This window comes from Trichomonas vaginalis, chromosome I (genome assembly GCF_026262505.1).
Source record: "Trichomonas vaginalis G3 chromosome I, whole genome shotgun sequence".
NCBI lineage: Eukaryota > Parabasalia > Trichomonadida > Trichomonadidae > Trichomonas > Trichomonas vaginalis.
The window spans coordinates 14651823-14668033 of NC_067203.1; the positions used below are offsets into that span (position 1 = coordinate 14651823).

At 30.4% G+C, this 16211-nt stretch overlaps 4 protein-coding genes and 1 pseudogene across 5 annotated transcripts, besides 5 other annotated features; 3 read left to right on the forward strand and 2 right to left on the reverse strand.

Annotated features, from left to right (window-relative positions):
* Positions 1 to 10977: part of a mobile genetic element that runs on past the window's edge.
* TVAGG3_0986950 lies at positions 1229 to 2076 on the forward strand (annotated as a pseudogene). Its single transcript has one exon. A coding segment is annotated over exon 1 (848 nt).
* Positions 2667 to 3241, forward strand: TVAGG3_0986960 (organellar and viral DNA polymerase type B; the record flags this gene model as incomplete). Its single annotated transcript, XM_051254038.1, has 1 exon — positions 2667 to 3241. A coding segment is annotated over one exon (575 nt), but the record flags the coding sequence as incomplete, so codon positions are not given.
* On the forward strand, positions 3249 to 3632 carry TVAGG3_0986970 (organellar and viral DNA polymerase type B; the record flags this gene model as incomplete). The annotated part of the gene is made up of 1 exon (XM_051254039.1): positions 3249 to 3632. One exon carries the CDS (start codon positions 3249 to 3251, stop codon positions 3630 to 3632), a length of 384 nt encoding a protein of 127 aa, XP_051079613.1.
* Positions 4403 to 4675, reverse strand: TVAGG3_0986980 (uncharacterized protein; the record flags this gene model as incomplete). The annotated part of the gene is made up of 1 exon (XM_051254040.1): positions 4403 to 4675. One exon carries the CDS (start codon positions 4673 to 4675, stop codon positions 4403 to 4405), a length of 273 nt encoding a protein of 90 aa, XP_051079614.1.
* Positions 10671 to 10989: a mobile genetic element.
* A 1037-nt stretch (positions 10990 to 12026) lies between these two features.
* Positions 12027 to 12055: a mobile genetic element.
* Positions 12056 to 12318: 263 nt separating this feature from the next.
* Positions 12319 to 13290: a mobile genetic element.
* A 178-nt stretch (positions 13291 to 13468) lies between these two features.
* Positions 13469 to 14253: a mobile genetic element.
* A 507-nt stretch (positions 14254 to 14760) lies between these two features.
* TVAGG3_0987030 (glycine-rich protein family) lies at positions 14761 to 16080 on the reverse strand (the record flags this gene model as incomplete). Its single annotated transcript, XM_001582513.1, has 1 exon — positions 14912 to 15823. One exon carries the CDS (start codon positions 15821 to 15823, stop codon positions 14912 to 14914), a length of 912 nt encoding a protein of 303 aa, XP_001582563.1.
* Between the last annotated feature and the right edge of the window lie 131 nt (positions 16081 to 16211).

A 16211-nucleotide genomic window follows, 5' to 3' on the forward strand; every position in this document is an offset into this window, starting at 1 on the left:
ATCTTCGTTCATTGTTGGGGATATTAAATTTTGAAAAAGATGTTGGGGATGTTTTGTATTCTGACACTGGTTCCAATTTCATTTTAATCAAATGTGATAAAGTTAATACCCCAATGAGATTTTCACATCAAACATTAGACCCTAACTCTTACCCATCAATACAAAACATTTTATCCATCAACTTAAACACATTTTCTTTATCATATCCGTTTCAATTATCCGGGAATTCATTTATTCTTCATTCAAAAGATTTATCAAATATTAAATTTAGAATAACTGACCTATTTGATTGTGATTTAGAATTTATGAATGAAATATTATGGCAATTTCAAATAGAAAAAATAGCTGATGAGATAACAGATTAAATATTTATTTTTAAATCATAATAAATGATTAAACAACAGCAACCACAGCAACTTAAGGCACAGACCATTACTTACGCCACATATGCATATAATTCAAAGACGGCAGAACAAACGCAAAGGTTGAAATATGGAGATTTGGAGATAGTATTGAAAAATGACCATTTTGAATTCGTTTGCAAGGGTGGTGCAGTGATATCAAATATAAAAGAAATTTTATTTATGAATTCAAAAATTAAAGGAATAACGGATGATATAACATCAATTCCACCAGAAGAACAAGATATTACGCATTAAATGCATTTCCTAAAGTTTTGAAGATTGGAAGATTTAATTTAAATGAGGAATTCATAGAAGGTTTCCTAAATGACATAATGAAGAAGCAGATAAGGAATATGTGGATAGTGAGTTAATGAAGAAGGCAGATAAGGAATATGTGGATAGTGAGTTAATGAAGAAGGTAGATAAGGGACTTGTGGATAGTGAGTTAATGAAGAAAGCAGATAAGGAATATGTTAATGAAAAAGATAATGAAATTATAGAAAGGGTTGAATGGTATCATGACGGACATCGAAGATTTTAAAACTAAAGCTGATACAGGATGGGTTTCAGAATGTTTAGACCTTAAAGCAGATAAAACTTATGTTAACGATGAGTTTGAGAAGAAAGCAAATAAAACATATGTGAATGAAATATACCAAAGTTTGATAGGAACAACTAAAAATATTGAAACTATTGTTGGTGACTTTTCCGTCTATGAAGAAAATAAATATTTTAGATGGGAGTTTGTACACTCCTTAAAAAATGGTATACGGTATAAACTCATTCCGAAAAATAACAATGAAATGTATGTAGGCTATATAAAGAATGATGGTACACAAGTTAAAGTTCCATTAGACAACAACTGTACTTAAACTTATATGGAGACGAACAAAAGAAATATTTAAGAGTTTATGAAATGACAGATATGACAGATATGACATTGTCTAACGTAGCTCCAGCACCGTATTATTATGACTATGGTGTTGACGCACATGTAGACCCAAAAAAGCAAACATTATATTTAGAATATTATAGATATAAAAGATATAATGCAATAGAAAAAACGAGAATAGTATATTATTATATAGATGACAAAAATAAATATTATAGTCAAGATTTTACATACCCTGAAAACATAAGATTATATTATAAAAAATATTCTGACACAAACCAGAAGAAACCCGAAATAGTTACACTATATTTTAAGTTCAAAAGAGACAATCCTATATTATCTCATATGTTTGATTTAATGAACCCAGTAGGTTCTATTTATACATCTATGGATGCAAGAGGTCCTCAAGCAATGTTTGGTGTTGGTGCATGGGAACAAATAGTCGACAGGTTTTTGTATTGTGCAAACTCTTCAAAGGAAACAGGAGGAAGTAAAACGATTTCAGGTGAAAATTTACCTGCACACAGTCACTACATAGATTTAAGTACATCTCAAGCAGGTTGGCATAAGCATAGATATTGGGATTGGTCAGGAATGACAAAAGGTAAAGGATATGATGTTAAAGACAACGTTAAGTTTGCCATAAATTGTTACTGGAGTGACACTCAGGGAGAAGGAAACCATACACATCGCGTTTCAGGATATACACAAACAACGGGACAAAGTAAAGATTACATGCCACCATTTATGACTGTATTTGCATGGTATAGAGTTCAATGAATGAACTAAATATATTTTATGTCTGTAATTAATTAGGTAATGAAGTAATGGATGAACTGCAGAAATAAATGGTTACGTTAATGGTTACGTTAATGGTTACGTTAATGGTTACGTTAATGGTTACGTTAATGTTTTCAGGTCATTCAAAAATAATTAATTATTGAATAACCTGAAGGTGTCACTATGTCACCATGTGTCACCAGGTCACCAGGTCACCAGGTCATTTAACTTCTCTGAAAAAATGTGACAACATGACATTTTGACAACACACAGGAAATAAATGTTTACGTTAATGTTTTGTCATGATCATTCATCGTTTCTTTGTCATGACTTCTTCTTCGTAATGAATGTATATTCTTTGTCGAAACTTCTTCGTAAATGATTTGTCATGATTTCTTCATCGTAAATGTTTTGTCATGATTTCTTCGTAATGAACGTAAATGATCCAAAAATAATGTTTAGGTGAAGCGGTGAGATTTCACCTGTTTTTTCACCTAATTTTTCACCTCAGGAATTTTCATGAATTTTCCCGAAATAAAAAATAAAGTTAGTTTTATTTTTATTTTTATTTTTATTTTGTATGTAAAGATATGATTTCAACAATCGGCACAACAGCAATACAAGCCGCGAACGGCGGGACTCTGTCCACAACTACAGCACCAAACTCGTTAGTCATGAATCCAACATCTATGTTAGTAGAGATGAAAAGCTTCATTCCTTCTTCATATACTTTCGAAACAAAAATCCAGAAGATAAAGCAAGAACTTTTAACAAGTAATTTAGACTGTAGTGCGAAAGATGAAACAAATGAACAGTATCTTTATGAAATGCAGGACATTATTGACCATTTACCTAAACTACCTGAAATCCAACAACAAAAACTAACTATTCCTGAATTCGACGAAATTGAAGTCAAAACAACTGACTCAGTAGAAATAAAGAAGTTCATACGTAAAGTAAATTATGAATTCCTTGGTTTTCATTGCAACCATAAAGTTATGGACAAAGATTGCGACATGGTTTATAAGAATGTTTCTGACATATATAAATCTGAAGAATTTAAGACCTACGATAACTTTGTTTCATTAGTTGCTGAATGTGTTTGGGAAATAAGAGATAAAGATAGAAGAGGCAAAGTATGGAACGAACAACTAAGACCCGCTATGTTTGAGATGAAGAGAGCAATTGACGCCTTAGTTGTTTTAGCAGGTCAAATTTCAATGTATAACGCAAAAATGAACCCGCAATGTTCAAAATGTAAGGCAGCAATGAGGAGATATAACTACTCCGTCAAAGAGATAGAAAGAATGAGAAACGACTATGCAGATTTAAAGAAAGAAGCAGAAAAACCAGCAGAAAATAAAATGGACATGTTGACATTTCTGAACAAAAATTATCCAACTGCTGACGATTTCCTTCTATCTGACGTCAAGAAGAAGTATAAAGAGACTTTCGGTATTGTTAAAACATTCGATGTACTAAAAGAAGAAATAGAAGCTACGAAATTGTTTAGGATTTCAAATATACATCGTACAATTCATGTAAAACGCTTGTGAAAAAACTGGGGCGAAAAATTAGGTGAAAAATTAGGTGAAATCTCACCTCTTCACCTAAAATATATTTTTGTTCAAAGCTTCCACGAGAGAAAAGATTCCTCATTCGCTAAGGATTCCAAAAATGAAAAAATCATTGATTTCGGCTGAGAAAAAAATAGCAAAACCCTTCTTCCACGGGAACAAAGAAATAAAGAAGAAATAAAGAAGAAATAAAGTAAATTTTTTATTTATTCCCGTGGAAGATAGAGCACTTTTATGACACTTTTTATTCACGACAACAAGACAAACAAAGAAAATAAGAAAATACGGCGCCGTCGCGGTTCGAACCAAAGACCCTGACCCCTCCATAACACTACCTTAGACCACTGTGCTACGTAGCCTGTCGACATAAGATTTTATAAATTGCATATTTGACGTAAATTTATTTCCCAGTTATTCAAAAATAATTAATTATTGAATAACCTAAAATCATTAATGAAAACATAAACGATAACATTTATTTCCTGTGTTGTTGTCAAAATGTCATGTTGTCTCAAACTTTAGAACGGACTGAAAGTCCTGAGCTCCAAAAGAGCAAACGGCATAATTTAAATTTTTATTTTTATCATAAATGAATACCCCACAAGCTCAAAATTTACCACGAATCATAACAAGGGAGGAAATGATAAAAATGATGCAAGAACATGTTAAAATAACAAACCACTAAAACTGAGAAAATGTGGTTATGCAGTAATGATGGAAAGAGAGATGTTGTCGAAGAGGAATAAAAATTAAATTTGGATTGAGTTTAAAAATTCATCTTTATTAAATTCATCTCTTCCAACCAATTTATTTATTCTATTAAATTCTTTTATTTTTACTTCACTCAGTTTAAGGATTGAACGGTAAGTTTCTAATTTTTCGATTATTTCTTTCCTCTCTTTATCGTTTTCAACCCCACCGCATTGTGGCTTCTTTTTGTAATAGCATATTTTTGATTTAATTCTGTTTAGTTTCTTTTTATATTCATCGTCTGGACTCTTGGATGCTTCGTTGTCACTCATTTCTTACGAAATAAAAAAATTAAATATTATTTAAATATAATGGAGTAATAAAATAAATCGGAATTTCTATTAATTTATTGTTAACCTCAACTAATGCATTGCCGTTAATATATCTAACAAATTCAGCTATTGTGTCAAATCTTCGTCTTCTTTTTGTCATTGATTTATCAGTTTTTCCATAATCGAGATGAATCAAAACTTTATCCCCTTGTTTAAAATTCATGAGCCCCGAATTAATTTGTTCACGTTTAACATCATTTAACCTTTCCATTTGCTTTCTAATATATTCCCATTCTTTTGAAATATCATTTTTCATTTCCACCGGTTTCATGTTTATAGTTCTATGCCATGTATTATTGTAATAATATACTAACTGTTGTATGATGGAGTCATGATTTCCATCCCAGTATATCTGACCGTTAACCCCTAACGCATCTCTAAGAGTTCTCATTACCGCATCAACTATTTTATTATGAAACGTATATGGAGAGGATGAAAAGTAAAAATTAATTTGTGGGAAATAATGAGTCATAGCTGCCTGAAATCCTTTATCACCATCACCCCTTATATTATCTACTCTTTCATGATCTAGTAAGTATTGAATAGCTCTTCTTGTTTCCTGTTCTGTTTTCCCTTTCACCGGAATGCAATATAAATATCTGGTGTTAATGTTAATGGTAAATAAATAAGTAACGTTTCCTTTTGAATATTCCAGATGATCGATTTCATATGAATATGGATATGGTGCAAATGAAGGGCGACCAAATTTTTCCTTTAACGGTTGAATTTTTGGGTCAATTGGTTTATTTAATATCTTGAAATCCTTTTTAAAATCTTTTTGTTTCTTTAATGTTTGAAATGGATATAATAAAGTGAATGATGAAGGATTAACTGAAGGAGGAGGTGGTTTTGGTGTTGCAGGTACTGTCGTTAGAGGTTTTGGTGTTGTAAGTGGTTTAATTTTATCTGCTTTGATTTTGGATGATGAAGTTTTGGATTTCATTCCTTCCTTCATTAATTCTGGATGTATTTTATTCATTTGTTTTAAATATGCTGTATATAAAGGTTTGATATACTTTCCCGCTTCGAGTTTATGTTGAAGGATGAATTCCAAAAGTTGATCTTCATTTAAAAGTCGGGCTGAATATGGTTTAACTAATGAATCATAAATTAAAGCTTGTGCATCATTTATGGTCTGAAGGACCTGGGCGTTTTGTACCTTTGGTTTTTGTTCCTTTGGCTTTGGTTTTTGCGGCTCAGGATTATATAAATTATATAATTCATCAATATCTTCTTCTGTTAATACTTTATTTTTGAAATCTTTCAACTGTTTAAGCTGTGATTTAGTTTTTCCCTTTGAATATTCACTATTTTTAATTTTGTCTTTAATTTTAGAAATTATTCTATCATGATATTTCAAAATTTCATTTTTATAATATGGATAATAATATCCCATATCATCACCCGTTATATTATTATTATATTTTTGGAGATATGCTTTTAAATCATAATAACTAAGAAATTTTTGATTAAGTACTAAATCATCAATTAAATTTTCTAAATCTGAGTTATCCATTTATATATAAAAATAAAATAAATGTTTTAAGGGTGCCCACCTCCTTTGAATCATAGTATCAAAAACATCATTAACGGTTCCTTTTGTCTCTTCTGTGGCATTTTATTAAATAAATGGCATACAACATCCATTTTCACAACATACAGCCTTAGTGTGTGCTCTGTTAATGCAGTCTTACCAATTGTTAAGCGAGTCATATGACCCGTTTTTAAGTTGTAAATTAATATTCTGACCATCAAATATCACTTTATCATTTATTATATCCAAATAATTTTTTAGGTTTAATTGTTTATTTTGTCGTAAACTAACTCCTTTCATTTTTGTTGTGCAATCTTTTTAAAATCACTTCCATCAATTGAACCGTTGAATGATGTATAACACTTGGGGCATAAAAGCAACCATGTTATCACCTTGTTTCTCAATTGCTAAACCCAATAACTTCTTCTCATGTGCTTTTCTTCAGCTTTATTCTTTAATTTAGGTTTAAATTTCTCATCAAAACAAAAGAAATCAAAAGGTGCGAATTTGTAAATGTTTTTATCATAAAATTGTTTATCAGTAACAATTGCTTGAAATGCTTGAGTGTTAGGAAGATTTGGGTCGCCAGCGATTGCCCAATAAGATGAATCAGTATCACCTTCAATGAAATGAAAACGATTAACATCATGCATTTATACATAAAATCATAAATGAAAACCAAATACCAGTATTTTGCGTTATCTAAAGTGAAGAATGCCTCTTGTAAACATGTATCACATCTATAAAATCTATCTTTAAGCATCACTTGATACGTATCTTCACCTATTTCTCTTATGTTTTTAAACTTATTTGACATACATGCAACGCGTGCCTTCTGTGCATTCATTATTTTAGTCTTTGCGTAATTTTGTGTATTCATTGCATCGTAACCATATGATCCATTAAGTGAAATCTTGCAAAATAAACTTTTTCCTTTATTTCCTTCTAATTCAGCCTTTTGTCTTTCGTTCATAAATTCGTTCGCAAATTCATTAAAGCAAGTGTTTTTCGTAAATGTTAAAATTGATTGAATATCATCAATGATAAATGAAATCTGTCTATTAGATACCAAAGATAATAAGAAGAAAATGGTTGATATTGGTTGTGTGTTGATGCTAACTGAGTTAATTTTCTCTGTTTCTGGTCAACTGGTAGATTGTTTGATTTCATGTAATTATACATAAAACTGCCAATTGTTTTTTCATCTGTGATAATATCTAAGTTTTCTTATTATTGGTAAAAAGTTTATGTAATCATTAATGTATTTTTCATCAATGTGACCCTTTACTTCAGCCACGAATAAGTATTTTTCTTCTTAATAATTCCCAGTGCTTTTGCTTTCTTTGTTGCTGTATCACAAATGATAACACCATTCAATCTTCCCGGCATATACATTTTATGGTCAGTATATTGAATGAAATCATGAGGATTAGATGAAAATGATGAAGGATATAATGAATTAAAGTCAACTCCAACGAAATGAGTCATAATGTTGGTGGTGTCCTCATTTGATACAGTTTTTAGTTTCTGGATTATATGAAAGTTTATTAATGTGCGTGATTCCTTTAAGATTAACACGATGTTGAACATTTGATAGACCACCAGTAATTCCATTACGGAGAATGTGATAAGCTTCAACTGAATCTAAAGTCATTGGTAAATTATTTTTTAATGCATAATTTCTTAAATTGATTCTTAAACGTTGAACATCTTCATCTTTATTTGATTTTACGACATTGCAATAACAACACATTAACTGACAATTTTCTTTGGTATGTGGTTTTTCATTATCGATTCTATCCAATGTTGGTTTATTAGCATATGTAAACGCTTTACCACACATTTTGCATTTAGATGAAAGGATTAAATCGTGATAGTATTGATAGTCATCCATTGAAACATTGTTTTTAGTATCCCTTTCTGCTTTTTCATCTTGTTTCTTATATGATTCAATTTTATATTTCCAATACTTTTTCGTTAATTCAAAACTTGATTCCACATTTTCTTCTTCTGGATATGTTTCGTTAGGATTGAAGTTCTTATATGCTAACGCGTAACGAATCATTGATGCATTCGATGATAAAGAAAGATTATGAAGCATGTCAATTTTATAAACAAATGTTTCTTCATAATTTTATCAATTGGGTCAATCATAATTTCAACGTCTTTATTGCAATAATGAATAAAATATTCTAATCTATTCTCAAAATTTTTAGCATCATTGAGATATATTTGATAATCTGAATCGGATATTGTTCTTGAGTTAATGCTGAATAAAATGAATCTTTCGTGAATGGTTCCTTTTATATAATTCTCTTCGTAATTTTCCCACGTGATGAATTGATAAGGGAAAAAGGATTTAACACGTGATTTATTGTTTCCGAAATCTTGAGTGAATTGGTCTAATGTCCACCCGCTATATAATTTCTGATGTCAATAAATCTTAATTCATGGACAGTTTGTTTTTTTACAATGATTTGCTTAAATTGTGAAGATGAACCCAGCATTGATTTTATTTTCCATTTTGCAGTGTTTAAATCACGAAGAATTAAATTTAAATCAAACTTTCCGAATTAAAACCTATGATATTCACTTTATTAAATTCTTCATCTAGAAGTCTTTAAATGCTTCCTTTGTTTCTCATTTAATGTATGAGACAAAGTCCCCGTTTGGTCCGTTTGCGGCTTCATTAATTCTTCATATTGTTCAATATTTGATTTAGCAACTAATGAACAGGTTGAAAATAAAAACTCAATCAATCAGAAATAAAAGAATCACTCGAAGTTAAGCAAAATTCCTCGTAATGTTTTATCAGGTTACGACCTCGCCGCTTTGCGGCTTTATTTGAACGTTGATGATACCATAAATGGTTTTAAGTAAGCGTTCAAAGTTGCACATTCAGAAAGTTGAAGTTCTTCTTTAGTCTCTAATGTTTCGAAGTCAAAAGTAATATTAATATCTTGTTGTTTATAATATTCCTGCAAATTATGTGCTAATAGCCATTGATATATCTTCTGTTTCGTGATATGTGGTGCATATGGTTGTTGTGTGTTTTGCAATTGAACGTCTTGAATTAATCTTCCATTATTTTCTTTACATTTCTCACAATGTTTTTAAAAATCTTCTTTTTTTTTCCTTTCTGGATCATCACGGATAGAATATACTTCTTCTTTGCAATATGGGCAAACTTTATAGCCTGTGAGTGCTTCAACGTCTGTTTCTGTCAGCGTGAGTTTTCCACATGGACTCTGTGTTAATAAAATATTTACTGTTTTCAAATTCTGGATCTATCATTATTGATTCACTAATGGAAAGTTCTACCTTATTTGTCTACGTCTTCTGGTTGAGGATCACAATAATAAAAATCAATATTAACGTTTAACATTCTGTGCTAACCTCTCACTTTCTGATGAAATGCAACCTTCATATGCATCTATTGCTTCATTTTAAATAACTTCTACGAGTTTTAGGATTAACACCATCAGGAATGTTATAGAAGCGTTTAAATAACCTTCTACCTTCTGCCTCTAATTTGATTATCATTCATTTTGCTGTTCCGTTTTTGTTCATTTATGTAAGAATAAAAATTAAAAATAAATAAAATAAAGTTTATTTTTTTGTAAGTCCGAGACTCAGAGATCCAGGGCTAAAGTCCATAAATGAATTAAGAACACATAAATTTTTTATCATCTGCGACGTGACGAATACATTTTAATTTACTCAAGAATGCGTACCCTGATACATTAAATCTAATTCCTGTCTTATTTAATTTCACAACTTTGAAAAGGAATGTATGAATAGCTATAAAATGATGAGATGATGTTTTATGGGTTGCTTCCATTTTTTCTGAAATAAATGAATAAATATAATGTTTATAAGTTTTCATATCTTTTATGTTCTTAATAACGAATGGTATAGACCTTTCCACTTCGTCTTCCTTCGGTGCTGTTCTTTCATATGAAACATTATTGGTATCTTCAATAATGAAACCGCAATCGCATAAAATTTTATATGTTCCAATGGTTTCTTTTGATATTTTATCTAATAAATCAAAAACTTTATCAACACCTGTACATTTATTTAAATAATAATTTGTGTAAATATCATGGTCTTCTTTCTTAATCGTATTTGTTGCATATGTTACATTTTTCAGTGCTTTTTTGAATTTTTCAGAATCAAGAGGAGGTGAAAGTAGGATACAGGGGTATTCTTCATTATCAATAAATTGTAACTTATGTTTACGAATAAATTTAGTACCTTCTTCTGAAAGTGTTTCGTCTATTTCACCATCTAATAAATTTTGTGTTGATTCTGAGACATAATTTTTATATCTTTCTTCATGAGATTTCTGAACTGCTGATTCTGAAGGGATATTCATTAAACCCTCTACTTCATTCTCATTATATTTTTCAACTTCTCTTAATTCCTTAATTTTTTCATCTATTTCATCTCTTATTTTTTCCAGTCTTTCAATTTCATCATATTCATCATCTTTAATCCGTTCTTCATAATATTCAGGGAAAACATCAGGTTCTTTAGGTTTTTCTTCTTCAGATGTGGGATATAAGAAATTTATAACATCATCTTTATTCATTTTTCCATCATAATCAAACTCATTTAAAAACTCCGCGAATTTTTGACAATTTCTTAAATAATATTTACTAACCTCATAACCCGCTTCCTCTAATATATCCTTTATTTCCTCATTTGTGAATCCCATTTTTTTAACGTTGTTAGTTGTGACGCTCATTTATCATTAAATAAAAAAATAAATTATTCAAAAATGTAAGACATGAATTTTTAAAGTTTATTTTTCATTCATGAAAATAATTATTTCTAATTTCTTTTACTCTCTCGTACATACTAGATTTGAAGAATTCAGAACATTTCCCATAATCTCCTAAATGTTTTCTTATCCCTAACGTGTGCCAGTTATTATATGAAACTGAATAAACTTTATCTTTATCTTTACACCTTTCATCACTTCCAATATATTTATATTTCAATTTTGATTTAGCATTTTCATATTCATTAACGTTTAATAATTCACAGTCTTCCTTTTTAAATAAATGTTTAAGATATTCAGGATTTAATACTCTACGTTTATATGCTCCTAACTTAGTTCTAAAGGTTTTTCTACAAAATTTAGGAATTCCATCCTCTTTAATGTCATCAATGATTTCCATTTCATTATTTTCAATTTCTTCTTCCCGTTTATGAGGTCTTTGATTATGACTCCATTGATTCCATGAAATTAAATATTCTTTATCATTATATTTATACCTCATTAGCTTATTTTGGCTTTCATTTCATATTCATTTAATAATTCACAATCTTCATTTTTAAATTGAAGTTTAACCCATTCAGGATTTAAACAATGTTTAATTAATCGCGGAATATCTGACATCATCTATATATAGCTTCTTTTATAAAAGATAAAAAAATAAATTATTTTAAAATTAATGTTAATTTTTTTAATGTGTTTATAAATTATATTTATTACTAATTTATTTAATAATGTCGCGCTTTCTTACGAATTCATGACTTAAAAAAACGTAAGAAAAAATTTTATATCATCTATATATAGAAGATGTGAAAATATACCTTCATCTATATATAGACGTAACAAAAAAAGTCACACAACCCTTCCACATATACTACTTACTGATATAAAATAAAAATCTTTATTATTTATTTACCCTTTATTGTTTCATTAAACTTCATTTATTTTATATTATAGTTTTATTCTTTTAGCTACTTGTAAAATAATCTAATTTTATATCATCATTTTACCGGATTATTCTTCAGTACATCGATTGTGTATCTAAAATAATATCATTATCCTTATTCTGTTTTTTCCAAAATTCTTTTAAATATCTTTTTTGGTTAGATTACTTTATACTTTTTACTTTTATTTTTAATTTCAAAAAAAATTTGGTGATTGTTCTATTCTGTTACAATGTGCATTATCATATTCTAATGAATTATTCATTACATACATTTAAAAAAACTTGTTAAAAATGAAATTAAAAAATTATGTTTATTATTACGCTGTGAATGTGTCAACAGCGGTCATGCCTGTATCTGTATCCCATATTTGCCACAACCTTTCTGTATCTGCATTTGTGTATTTCGGTTTCAGCTGATACATTTGATTTGGCGTGTAATTTGTTCCAGTTAATGGATTAATTGGGAGATCTTCATGCGGTGTGTTATTATTGTACTCCCAAATAAAGGCAGGAATAGCCTGAATGCTTTGGCAGCGCTCCAATGTCGGCCAGAATCTCTCAATCTTCCCATTTTGGTAGGGAGAATGAGAGTCTGTATGCCGCCATTGGACGCCCCAAAGATCAAGTAGATCTTGAAAGGCGCCCCTATTTTCTGAACCGTTGTCGGTCCAGAAATAATAAGGGGCGCCAAATTCAATGAAGGCGGAAGCCGCAACGTTCGCTGTCGTCGCTGCCAGCATATCTGGTATTTGTATACACGCTAGGACTTTGCGGCTAAAATCGTCGATTATGCCATAAATATACTGGCCACGAACACCCCTAAAATAATGAACATCTGCGTGCCAGATAAGATTGGGTGAAAGCGCCCCAATATCTTACTGCTGTTTCTGGCCCTGCATGCTCTAATCGCGTCTTGGTGAAATGATTTTCTTTGAAGTATCTGCGTACTTCTCTATAAGATACATCAATTTGTTGTAATTTCAAACGTTTCCATTGTTTTGTTTGACCACAGGAAAGGCCCAGTGGTCATGTATCACAGCAAGAGCTTTGATTTGGTCGTAGGGATTGACCCTACGACCTTTCTTGCCTTTAGGCAATGGGATATTCTGTAAGCTAAATTGATTTTGTAAAAAAGATTTTGAAACATCTAAATATTTGAAATCATTTGATTGAAGGGTTGGGGCGATGGGAACATGGGTGCAAGCTTCTTCCCATGTCATTTTACCTTCTTCAATCTGATTGGAAATACCAATTAGGTAAATTCGATCGACATACCCTTTGTAAGGATTCATTCTAATGAAGTACGTTAACAATCAAAATATTCTATAAGTGTCTAGTATGGAATTCAAAAGAATAAAGAAAATGGTAACGTAAATAAACGTATTATTAAATAATTTATAATTAAAATGAAAAAAAAAGAAAAAATAATAAGTAAAGTGACTGGAAATGAAAATTAAAATCAGTGTACAGTTTTATTTTTTTTCTCGCTGTGAAACGTATTCGGTCATTTTTTAAAAATTAATTTTTTGTTAGAGATAAGAGCTAAAACTCGGTAAACAACTTCTTTATGTCTAGAAAATTCTACCTTGCCTTTTATTTTTTTCTCGCTGTGAAACGTATTCGGTCATTTTTTTTAAAAATTAATTTTTTGTTAGAGATAAGAGCTAAAACTTTGCAGACAGCTCCCCCATGTCTAGCAAATTTAACATTCGTCTCCCATTTTTATATATTTGGTTTAGAATGTTCGAAAATGCGTAATATGGTCATTAATATTAATTGAAAAGAACCTTGAATTAATTCAATCTGATCTCACAAAATATTTTAAATTACAAACTTTGTAGTTTGAATAGATAATTAGTATTAAACTCAAATAACTAGTTTATTTTTGAATAAAAATTATTTGAATTTATTCAATTTTGTGAATTTTCCTTCAAAAATCAAGTTTAAATATCTTATTTGCCATATAATTATAAATACAATGAAACATATTCGAAATTGAAAAGAATGACTTTTTCTGTTCTTTCAATCATTCAATTTGAATTTTGCAATATTGGATTTCTCATTAAATAGCTATTAAAAACAACAAGCAATTTAACTTACATTCAAATTTATTTGTGTTATATTCAATCTTCTCAAAACTTATAATTTTCGGCTATAGCATGATTATATGCTATATAATATAATAAACCTATAATAGTATCATTCTTTCAATTATTTGAAGAGAAAACTGAAAAAATCTATTTTCGGTCTATAACAAATTGATCAAATTTTAATGCGATTTCATCCAATGACTAAGAATAAATATTTGTTGTGTCTTAATCTTGTATTATCCAAAGATATATGAGATCATGGGAAAAAGAAATGGAAGAGCGATTGGATAATGGTCAAGTAATTCTTATTGTTATATTGATTATATAATAGTTGGTTTCATATGTACATATTTATTGATTCATATAAAATTCCCTTGCCAAGAACAATAAATATTGATCATGCCCAAAAAAACATTCAACTAAATAGATACTGTGAATTGAGGGGTATCTGTAAACTCCATATTGATATATTTACTGCATTATCTCAGCATCCTATTAAACTCGATTTACAATCTGATCAACGCAAATTTAATTGATTCAAAGATATAAGTTTGTATAATATAAACATATTTATTATATATTTATCCAAGTTTACTCTCATAAATCTTTGGATAATACATATTTTGAATAGCGATTCAATAATATTAAACATATTATTTATTCCATTTCTTTTTCCCATGATCAATAAAATATTAATTAAAATGATGATTAAATCATATAGATTTCATCTAGAGTCCTTGCACTATAAAGGAATCAGAATTATGTTACCATATTTAAAAATGATAAGTTTTCCCATTAAAGATTTATGAAGAACTAAACAAGCCTAAACATGTATAGAAAAGCCAATTGAGAGGAATGCAGAGTCTACTTTGAACTGTTGAGCATAAATTAATTCATTTTCATCAACAATTTGTATTACAAGTCTTCCGTTTCCATCCCAAACACCTGGATATGTCGTAACTCCCTCAAACAGATAACCACTCTCCTTTGTGAACGCGTATGGGAGACTTTTATCATAAAGAAACAATGTTCCACGAGAACTAATTGGCCCAGTTGGAATTATTGCATCTTTTGTCAATGCCCATGAAGAGCCTCCACCAGCACCTCCATTTCCACTATGGCTGGCAAATCCGCCAAACCATCCACTTCCTGCGCCAGCTCGGTCACTATGACGAACTCCTTCACCTTTTCTACCAAATGGACTTTTCGATTTATCTTTCTGTGCTGTCTCTCCGAATCCAAAAGTGAATCCAAAGGTGGAATTCGCGATAAAATCAGACGTTAAATTTCCATCAATCCAAAATCCTTGGCCTTCAAGGCCTCCTCCAGCACCGCCGGAGCCATCATCTGGGCCAGAAAAAATATCAAGACCTGAGATGTGGTTATCAGAGCCACCGCCAGCACCACTCACAATGACTCGGTGCCAAAGATCATTTTCTTTAAATTTGACTGCGGTTTGGCCACCACCACTTCCCGCTCCATAATTGGTAATGGAACCATAGAAATTTGCGGCAGCTCCACCACCGCCATACCCTCCTAGAACTAAATTTTCGGGGAGGTAATCAGCATCTGTGTGCTCCGAATATCTTGTAAAGGAGTAATTCCCTTTACCGCCAATCGTGGCGTATGCGGTTACCGGAGAATCGAGTTTTATATAGCCTGAGATGTAGCCGCCAGCACCACCTCGGCTACCTAGCTTCCTGCATTGAGTGTTCCCGTGAATCGAGCGAACCATACGCTGATAAATACATTCCTTTGACGTATCCATGTATGAAGACAGTTTATTAGGGAATGAGCCACCTGATGCACCATATAAATCGAACTTATAGAAGCCAGCACTTAGATTGATGACATATTCGGTGCAATCATAATTGAGCTCGCAAGGATAGTCAAATATATAGGTATTTGTAAGTGAATCAAATTGAACTTCAAGTGAACCTTTCTTTTTATCTAATAAGCTGTAATTGAGCACTTAAAAAAGTACAATAATTTGGCAAAATACAATTGTAATTATGATTTAAGGTTCAATAATTTGATAATAATAGTATCTTAAAATAAACATTATTTTTTGCTATTTAAATTTAAATTTAAAATTTTTGACATTTTGGAATAAGTGCTTTATT